Raw genomic sequence first — 10,734 nt, forward strand, 5'->3', positions numbered from 1 at the left:
CAAAATGGCTCATGGCGCCGGCTGTAACGTAATAAACTAGGGCCAGCATGTAACCACGGCAACAGACACGGACACGCTGAGTATCAAACAGTACTCACTTTGTAAACAGATTAGAATCACTCTATAATAGAAAGAGCTTATTATAGAGTAATTACAGCTTAACGACTGGGCAGGATGTCCTGAATGAAGGGTCTAAATTGAACTCACAACCTATAGTTTGCAACTTTCAAAGATAAACAAGAAAGGAAACCTATCTGTATTTCCGATCGCCTCCACACCCAAACTATGGGAAAATTGCTTTGTAACCAGATACTCCTTAAGCAGTCTGAACAAGCTGATTATGAACAGGAAAGATATTGCCACAATTTGCCCAAGTCATGCCTTTGCACTCGTGGATTGATCTGAATTTCATGTTTTGGGCTCACACTGCATTTATAGAAAATCATATTTTCATCAAAGGAAGTATCACAAGGGAAGCATTTTCCCTTTGACAACTTGGACCCAGTGAGGGAGGATCTCTCAAATGCACAGGGCAGCCATTTGATTCCCTACCCCCTCCCCTCAATTAAGCAAACATCAATAGCTGGCCTTCCTTACTTAAAAGCCTGGTTCATGTGCAAGCCTCAGCACAGCATTGGCTATTTGACTGCAGAGGGTATCACAGTCTGCACCTACACACACACACACATACACACACAGAGATACACACATATACACACACAGACACACATATATAACACACACATATATACACACAGACACACACACAGACACACACACACACACATATACACACAGACACAGAGACAGACACACACCCACACATACACACAGATAGACAGAAAGACACACACGCACATCAAGACATCCCCCCCAGTAGGAGAGGTGACAGGATAGGGGTCAGCTGAGTTAATCTAGACCGTTTATACTTTACTCCGAGAGTAGTAAGGGTATGGAATACTTTGCCTGCAACGGTAGTAGATTCGCCAAGTTTAAAGTGCATTTAAGTCGTCATTGGACAGGCATATGGACGTACATGGAATAGTGTAGGTGAGACGGGCTTCAGATTAGTATGACAGGGCGGCGCAACATCGAGGGCCGAAGGGCCTGTACTGCGCTGTAATGTTCTATGTTCTATATACTTCTCCTTACTCTAGAACTATGAGACGCAGCCCTGCCCCCATACCACCCTGAGAGAACTCGAGTGGGTATCTGTCTGTTTAGGGCTGGGGTGAGGAGGGGAAGAGAACTGATGGACAGGCTGGAGGCTGTCTACACTGTCTCCACTCACAAGGTGAATTCCTGAGAATATTTACAACAAATGAAATGGGTCGAACATGAACCTGTACATTTTTGGACAATGGCCAGATTTGTCACCATAATTAAAATCAGGCCCCCATTGTAATGTGCCGAGGAAAACAGCAAAGTCAACATTCTTCTCATTTAGCGAGCTGTTGTCTATTATTGTGGTTGCATTGGCTCGGACACAGGACTTCCTGCCAATCTGACACCTCTTCAGTGTCTTTGGGCTGGTAACAATTATACCATTAAATTCTGACCATTAAGAACATAATAACAGACCTCTCTGAATAACCCAGGAGATTTGTATGGATCTGGAGAGAAAATATGTAATATACCAGCTCACAAATAAAAATCTATATATTGAGATACACTCATATAGCCTACACTTCCTGTTACTACGGCACTAACTTTCTGTAACATTTCCTCATCATGCTTTCATATTTGCTCGTACATTACCACAAGTCTCTGATTATTCCTTCCATCATCATCTCTCATTTAGCCCTCTGGTCTTTCGGCCAACACACCCTCTTCTGTGTCTGAACTCCCTGATTATCCTACCATTTCACTCCATCTTTCTTCAGGAATCATTGATAAGGCTCACAGCTGTGTTTTCAGCTGTGGCAGGTATATAGACCCAAAAACTCATTGTCTTCTTACTATTTTTAAAAACAAAACAATCAGTGCACACAATCTTCCTAACTCAAAAGCAGAGAAAATAGCTCTGGGCCCTTATTTCAGATCAGACAATTTGTTTCCCCAAGATTCAATTATAATTTCACCAATTACATGAATTATTTTAGAATGGGGGAGATATTCTAGTCACTAGACTAGAAATCCAAAAGGCTGATGTGTTGGGGACAAAATCCCACCAGAACTGCTGATGGAATTTAAACATAATTAATCAATCAATGTAAGACAGCCTCAGCAATAGTAGTTACCTGATGAAGGAGCAGCGCTCCGAAAGCAAGTGCTTCCAAATAAACCTGGTGTCATGTGATATTTAACTTTGTCCAACCCAGTCCAACACCAGCATCTCCACGTCATCATTAATTGTAAACACTAAACCATCGTCAATTGTCACCAAATCCTACTTATTTCACAAGATGTCCTTCCTGGTAAGAAATCTACTGTCCTTATCTGGTCAGGCCTAGAGGTGACTCTACACCCACAGGAATGTGGTTGACATCACCATTTACCTTTTGGGTCTGTATACCTGCCACAGCTGGATCACAGCTGTGAGCCTTATCACTGGGTCCTGAAGAAAGATGAAGTAATGTCTTAGGATACTCAGGGAGTTCAGACACAGAAGAGGGTATGTTCCTAGACCCAGATATTCTGCATCCCAAACTCTGTGATCTCGACGAGCATCTGCTTCCTATCGCACTCGTGCCCAGCAACACCTTTCCCAACACTTCCAGTCTAATCTGCAGCAATCTTAGAGTTCCTACATCCTAAAGATGCGAAAGTGATTTTTCCACCGCAAAAGCCATATTGCCTCCCCTCAATGCTGCAAACGTAGACCTATACCAAGTACCTCCAAAGACCCTTCACTGTGTACACATGCCTGCAAGGTGATCATGCCCATTCAACACCAGCAGTGCATTCATCACATCAGCCATGATTTACTAAATGACAAAGCAAATTCAATGGGTCAAATGGCCTACTCTAGCTCCTATTTCTCTTGATCCTATGATCACAGTATACTCACTATTACAGTTCCTTTTAAATCCTGTATCTAGCATCCATCACACTCCTGGTGATCTTGCTGCAGCTGCAAGCGATATGGTCTCACAAAAGGAACCTATGACTGACCTGAAGCCTGAAAGAAAGTACAGTCTATCCCAACGTGTGATTGGTTTAAACGGAACTGCAGTTGCCTGGATTTGAATAATGTCAGAGGTCACACAACACCAGGTTATAGTCCAACAGGTTTATTTGAAATCACAAGCTTTTGGAGAGCTTTCAGATAAACCTGCTGGAGTGTAACCTGGTGTCGTATGACCTCTGACTTTCACTGGCACCTCCACATCCTGGATTTGAATTTTCAGTCACAGTCTTAAAGTGGACAGGCTGCAAAACTGCATGCCAAACCAACCTGCTACAACGCAACCAAAAAATGGAATTTACCAATATCACATTTTGCAGGAAACACAACCCTGAGAAAGGATATGTAGAAGAAAGCTTGCCATGGCCACTTCTGAGCTCCTTTGCCAGTCAGCTCACTGATCCCGTCACAATGGAACAAGCTACAAGGGAAACTGGGCAAGGGGTTTGAAAAGGCAGCCCTGTGTGTAGTTGAACATCACAACTTGTGTCTAAACTACGCATGAGCAATGGCAAAGGCAGTGACAGGGTAGCTGAAAGACTAAGTTATAAACACACCTCTCTGCAATTGAATGAGGGATCCTCTAGAAAGCAAAGACACAACCTTTGTTGGAAGGGGAGTAAATTCAAGCCTGCTCCGAGGAAACAATATTTCAATAGACAATAGACATTAGACACAGGAGTAGGCCATTCAGCCCTTCGAGCCTGCACCGCCATTCAATATAATCATGGCTGATCATTCCTAATCAGTATCCTCTTCCTGCCTTATCTCCATAACCCTTGATTCCACTATCTTTGAGAGCTCTATCCAACTCCTTCTTAAATGAATCCAGAGAGTGGGCCTCCACTGCCCTCTGGGGCAGAGCATTCCACACAGCCACCACTCTCTGGGTGAAGAAGTTTCTCCTGAGCTCTGTCCTAAATGGTCTACCCCGTATTTCAATGAATTGGGGTCAAGATATGGACCAAGATGCAACAGGAGGTGGTGCAAACAGTTAGGGCTGATTCATTCAAATGCAACCTCCAGAGAGCTCACTCAAAGATAACATTTTGGAGAGACAGTATGTGGGTCTGCTGTAGGCTTACTGACCGGGAGATTGATCACTGTGTTTAGTTGCCAGCTCTATGATCATTGTATCATGGGATTAATAGGATGATAAAAGCTAAACGAGATCGACCTTGGTCTTCCTTCAATTACCAATTCCGATATTCCCAGGCTATGTCTAATTTGACTTTTTTCTCCCCCCATCCCTGCTTAGGTTTTTATTTTGCAAAAACTGGCAAACATTCAGAAAAATAGTTAGAAGTGATTTGTAGAAGAATGCTTCTCTTTTGCGGGGGCTTGTCAGGCATTGAATAATGAAAAATACTCTGGCAACTGTCAGTCAATAGTTTATAAAACACCAGTCTCTTCAAATGACAATCATTAACGATGTCAAATTTATCCATGAGGCGAGAACTATACTGTATGCATCTCATTTACTAATTGCAGCAGTGAACTTGTGCCACATTATAATATCAATGAAATTGTACATCAATTCCTCTGCTGTTTAATGACGTCAGGTTAACACCAATGTTAAATCACCGGATGAGGGAACTTCACATGAAACTGTTGTTTGCTGATAATCTCCTGCAGCTCGACTTTAGCTCCCATGTACTAGCAACCCCACCCAAGCACCAATGATATGCTTGCTGCCCAGGGTGTGGAACACTGTTTTAGCTAATCCCTGCCAGGGCAATAAACCACAGCCTCTGCCACAGCAGGGTTCCACGTAGCTAAACCTCCACAAGAATTTGATCCTTGGCCTCTTGTCATCTAGGCAGACCCCATGAAATCCATTGGGAAAACAGTGGAGCCTGGCAGGAGAGGCAATCCTGGTATGAGTGACCATAGAATCATAGAGATGTACAGCATGGAAACAGACCCTTTGGTCCAACTCGTCCATGCCGACCAGATATCCTAAACTAACTTAGTCCGGTTTGCCAGCACTTGGCCATATCCCTCTAAACCCTTCCTATTCATATACCCATCCAGATGCCTCTGAAATGTTGTAAACAGCCTCCACTACCTCCTCTGGCAGCTCATTCCACATGCACACTATCCTCTGTGTGAAAAGGTTGCCCCTTTGACCCCTTTTAAATCTTTCCCTTCTCATCTTAAACCTATGCCCTCTAGTTTTGGACTCTCCTACTCTGAAGAAAACACCTTAACTATTTACCTTATCCATGCCCCTCATGATTTTATAAACCTCTATAAGGTCACCCCTCAGCCTCTGATGCTCCAGGGAAAATAGCACCAAACTATTCAGCCTCTCCTTATAGCCTACACCCTCCAACCCTGGCAACACCCTTGTAAAACTTTTCTGAACCCTTTCAAGTTTCACACCATCCTTCCTATAGCAGGGAGACCAGAACTGAACACAGTATTCCAAACATGGTCTAACCAATGTCCTGTACAGCTGCAACATAACCTCTGAACTCCTATAATCAATGCACTAACCAATATAGGCAAGCGTACCAAACACCTTCTTTCACCACCCTGCCTATCGGGAATCTGCTTTCAAGGAACTATGACCTGCGTGCCAAGGTATCTTTGTTCCACAACACTCCCTAGGAACTCACCATGAAGTGCTTAAGTCCTGCCTTTCCAAAGAGCAACACCTCGCATTTATCTAAATGTAACTCCATCTGCCACTCCTTAGCCCTTTGGCCCATCTGATCAGGGTTCTATTGTACTCTGAGGTAACCTTCCTTCCTAGGCTTGTCAGGATGTGAGATGTCAGGCACAGTATCACTGCTGTTACAATATCACTGCCCAAACAAGATAAAAAGAACGAGCATTAAAACCGAATCTAAGGGCCTTGTGGTGTAGTAGTAGTGTTGCTATCTCTGGGCTAGAAGGTCAAGTCCCAGCATCCCCAGAGGTGTGTCATAACATGGTTGAACAAGCTGATTAGAAAACAACATGAACAAAAGCAGAATGTCACTTACCCGACTGGGGTCACGGTCTCGGTCTGGATACAAAACGTGCAGAAGCATCACAGACAATCATGGTCAGATTCAGTGAAGGTGGTAGAGAGAGGGAAAAATACACAAAAAACATAGTCAGGGAAATTTTCAGGAACCAAATTCACAACGTACAGAGCGCTATAATTCATCAATCGCACTCTTCTTTTCACATGCAGATAGACCATTCAGCAATTTCTGAGTTTGATAGTTCGACTTTGAATGCGGGATCCCATTAAATTGATGCAAATGTGAAATGTACAAAACACAATTTTCCAACCCCTTTTTAGCAGCCCCTGAAAGAAGGATCATACCAGACTTGAAACATTAACTCTGTTTCTCTCCACAGGTGCTGCCAGTCCTGTTAAGTTTCTCTAGCATTCTTTATGTTGAATCAAATTTCCAGCATCTGCAGTATTTGGCTTTTATCCACAGGAATAAATGGTTTAGAATAGGGATAAGGAGAAGGAGGCTTGAATAAAAACAACACAGAGTACTGGAACATCAGAAACAACCACAGAGAATACCGCAGAAACTCAGCAGGCCTGGCAGTATCTGTGGTGAGAAGTTCTGTGTGCTGAAGGAGAGGTGTACTGGACTCAAAATGTTGATGCTGTTTCTCTCTCCACAGATGCTGCCAGATCTGTTGAGTTTCTCCAACATTCTCTGATTTTATTTCTCTTCACGTGAACCTCATTAGGGATGCAGCAAAGGTTGGGGGAGGGGGGGAGGGGGGGGGGGTTTGGGCTATTTACCCATTGCCCCATTTACATACTGTGACAATGGGATGCTACAGGGGTAGAAATTCACCCCTGACACACTGACTCCAGTGGAAGTGAATATTAGATGTTGTGAATAATAGATGCTCAGTCTGACACTGCCCATTCTGCACCATCTCAATCAACATTTTTCTGTTCCCAGGAGGACCAGTTCCACCACAGAACACACCAGATGGCCTCCTTCTTTAGAGACCGCAATTTCCCTTCACTCGTGGTTAAAGATGCCCTCCAACGCATCTCGTCCACATCCCGCACCTCCACCCTCAGGCCCCACCCCTCCAACCGTAACAAGGACAGAACGCTCCTGGTGCTCACCTTCCACCCTACCAACCTTCGCATAAACCAAATCATCCGCCGACATTTCCGCCACCTCCAAAAAGACCCCACCACCAGGGATATATTTCCCTCCCCACCCCTCTCCGCCTCCAAACAGACCCCACCACCAGGGATATATTTCCCTCCCCACCCCTCTCCGCCTCCAAACAGACCCCACCACCAGGGATATATTTCCCTCCCCACCCCTCTCCGCCTCCAAACAGACCCCACCACCAGGGATATATTTCCCTCCCCACCCCTCTCCGCCTCCAAACAGACCCCACCACCAGGGATATATTTCCCTCCCCACCCCTCTCCGCCTCCAAACAGACCCCACCACCAGGGATATATTTCCCTCCCCACCCCTCTCCGCCTCCAAACAGACCCCACCACCAGGGATATATTTCCCTCCCCACCCCTCTCCGCCTTCCGCAAAGACCGTTCCCCCCGTGACTACCTGGTCAGGTCCACGCCCCCCTACGACCCACCCTCCCATCCTGGCACATTCCCTCCTCTAGCTTATCTCTCCACGCTTCAAGCTCACTGCCTTTATTCCTGATGAAGGGCTTTTGCCCGAAACGTCGATTTCGCTGCTCCTTGGATGCTGCCTGAACTGCTGTGCTCTTCCAGCACCACTAATCCAGAATCTGGTTTCCAGCATCTACAGTCATTGTTTTTACCTCTATTCCCTTTATGCACCAATTTAATGGAATCCCTCAGCAGAGATTTTATCATCAGACTCAGGAAGTTCCATGTAATCTCTCTACAGGTGCACAGCTTGGAACGTCCTCATGTGACAATAAAGTCTAAATCTTAATCCTCAGTTTTCTATTTTTCACAAACCAGTGATGTTAGAGCACAATATGCTGACTCTGTACAGTAAGGCTCTGAGCACTGGGTCATAGTGCATGCAAATTCCTTAGAAAACCACCTGCTCCGAGCTGATATTTATGCCCCATTCTGCATCCCCTTGCCATTATCTAGACCATTTTGCAAACCCTTCAGTCCCTCTCACATCTGATGTCACTTTAGAAGCCTCTGTGCTATTTGCCTCAACTAACCAACGTCGCATCATATTCTCACCACTCTCCTGAATTACATCTTATTTTTTTGAGTGGTTATCTCTTATTACAGACCCCAGTTCTGTACTCAATACTGTTATGGACCAGGCCAGACCCCACTCCCTCTAAATATTTTAAGAAAGTAGCCGAGACCCCAATTTTTTCTTATTTTAAAGGCAGTTGTGAAGTGGGTGTTCCAGATGCTGGTCAAACCACTCAGCTTTAAGGAAAACTGAATTTATTTAAACACTAGAATTGAAACATCACCAAAATAAAAACAAAATTTAAAATAACTATTGGAAAATTTAACTGACCCAAAACAGCAACTAATACTAATTAACTGTTCCAATACAGTACCATCCTGTAAACACATCTTTTGGCAAAAAGGTAAACTCAAGCACAGATTATTAGAGGCAGGAAGGAACAACATCCAAAGAGAGATTTCAGAAGAAAGTCAGAGGAATTCTTTACTGACGCTTATAACTTCCCCGGACTCACACATCTTGTGACTGAGGTACAAACTAGAAGAAACCTGAACTGGGGAAACTGGCCACGCCCCTTCCACTGTTAAACTAGACCCTTCAACCTTCTGCCTTTACGACCTCTCTTCAAAAAAAACCAAGGACAAAATAACCTTCTTAAAGTGATAGCATCGTCACAATATAGACGCATAAACAAAAACACACGCGCACACAAAAAAAACACACACCGTCAAAAATGGAAACGTCACCACATCTACCTCAGTAAATCCCTTAATCCAGCATTTATTAGATTGTTAGGTCTCAAAATAGCTTTCACGTTTACGCGGAGGGAAATATTTTCCCGGTCTTTCTCTACACCACTAGCTTCATCCATGTACCTCTGTGATGGTCCATGTCCAGATGATTCTTATCCTCTTTCATTGCGAGATGGGCGTGAACTCCGAGGGCACTGGAAAGGGTCAGGAGCCCTGAGCCACCGCTGATGGAAGGGATTCCTGCAGCTTGCAGTCCTGATGGGTGTGGAGTTAATGGAATCGGGGGTGCGTGGTGAGACAGGTGCTGGAGCTGCTGCTGCTGTAAGTGAGGATTCTTATGTGAATAAAAAAATTGGCAGAATTTACACGACAGGCAGTAAATCAACATCAATGACAAAACTCTGCTCAATTTTGGGAAGGGGTTGGGCTATGGGATAGGCTGATATTGAGAAGCGCATTTATATAGTTCCTTTCACCATGACAGGACTCCATCAAGTGTAGTACTGTCAGAGATGTGTCAGCAAACTGCACATGAAAGCAGTAATAGTTAACCAGAAAATCTCTTAATGATGGGAGAATCTCATGGAAGCCTACAGAACTCTTACAGGCCTAGACACAGGAAGGATGTTCCCAATGACTGGGGAGTGCAGAACCACTGGTCACAATCTAAGGGTCTGGTGTAGGTCATTTAGGACTAAGAGGAGGTAAATTTCTTCACCCTAAGAGTGTTGAGCCAGTGGAAGTCTCTGCCACTGAAAGCAGTTAAGGCCAAAACATTACATTTCCAAGAAGGAGTTACACTTAATTCTTAAGAATAAATAGATCAAAGGGTATGTGGAGAAAGCAGGAATAGAGGACAGAGTTGGATGACAGCCATGATCATATCGAATGGCAGAACACACTCAAAGGGCTGAATGGCTTCTATCCTCTGTGTCTTTGTGATACCAATTGATGTGTACATTGGCCTGGATATCAGGGAAAACTCTGCCGCCAAGTGTCAAACAATGCCATTGTACCTTTATTCCTGACCTCAGAGGGGAAGTGATTAGTGTCTCACTCAAAACTCAGCACCTCCAACGGTGTAGCACTCCCTCATTACTGTGCTGCTCAAGTCTTTGAAGTGAAGGCCCTTATGGCTCAGAGGAGGGTGCACTACCCCAATCCAAGAATGACTCTAATAACAATTTGTTAAAAGCAGCATTGAAACAGCTCACACTGCATGTCCCTCTGGTCACCTTGAAAGCTTTTGCAAGAATCAGATCTATGCATGCAATTTCCCAGCATAATTACACACCCCTTTGAACAGAATCGAAATGTTTTAAGAAAGTAATTGCACTATGCCCCATGTTGTTTTAAAATACAGTATTTTGTTCTATCGCTGTTTCTCTTTAATAATAAAAATAATCTTTATAAACCTACAACTACCCCACTGGGCCAAGGTAAGGGGAAGAGGGACCAAAGACTGTTCAGCATCTAGCTTCCAATTCTGACACTAGTCAGAAGGGGGAGGCAATGGCCTAGTGATACTATCACGATACTATTAATCCAGAAACTCAGCTAATGTTCTGGGGATTCTGGATTAGTGGTGCTGGAAGAGCACAGCAGTTCAGGCAGCATCCAAGGAGCTTCAAAATTGACGGTTCGGGCAAAAGCCCTTCATCAGGAATAAAGGCAGTGAGCCTGGAGGGTGGAGAGATAAGCTAGAGGAGGG

General features: G+C 44.3%; 1 protein-coding gene across 8 annotated transcripts in view; it reads right to left on the minus strand.

Moving 5' to 3' along the window:
• The window catches only part of LOC122565381 (transducin-like enhancer protein 4), a 212,787-nt gene that overhangs the window by 101,753 nt on the left and 100,300 nt on the right, over positions 1-10,734 (minus strand). For 4 of the 8 annotated variants that reach the window (XM_043721301.1, XM_043721302.1, XM_043721298.1 and 1 more), the window contains 2 exons: positions 9,147-9,357; positions 6,118-6,140 (listed from right to left, as the gene is read on the minus strand). In XM_043721301.1, the coding sequence (XP_043577236.1) occupies positions 6,118-6,140; positions 9,147-9,357 (234 nt within the window). The remainder of the gene's footprint in view (positions 1-6,117; positions 6,141-9,146; positions 9,358-10,734) is intronic. The other 4 variants (XM_043721306.1, XM_043721304.1, XM_043721305.1 and 1 more) reach the window with 2 other exon arrangements.

This window comes from Chiloscyllium plagiosum, chromosome 31 (genome assembly GCF_004010195.1).
Source record: "Chiloscyllium plagiosum isolate BGI_BamShark_2017 chromosome 31, ASM401019v2, whole genome shotgun sequence".
Classification (NCBI taxonomy): domain Eukaryota; kingdom Metazoa; phylum Chordata; class Chondrichthyes; order Orectolobiformes; family Hemiscylliidae; genus Chiloscyllium; species Chiloscyllium plagiosum.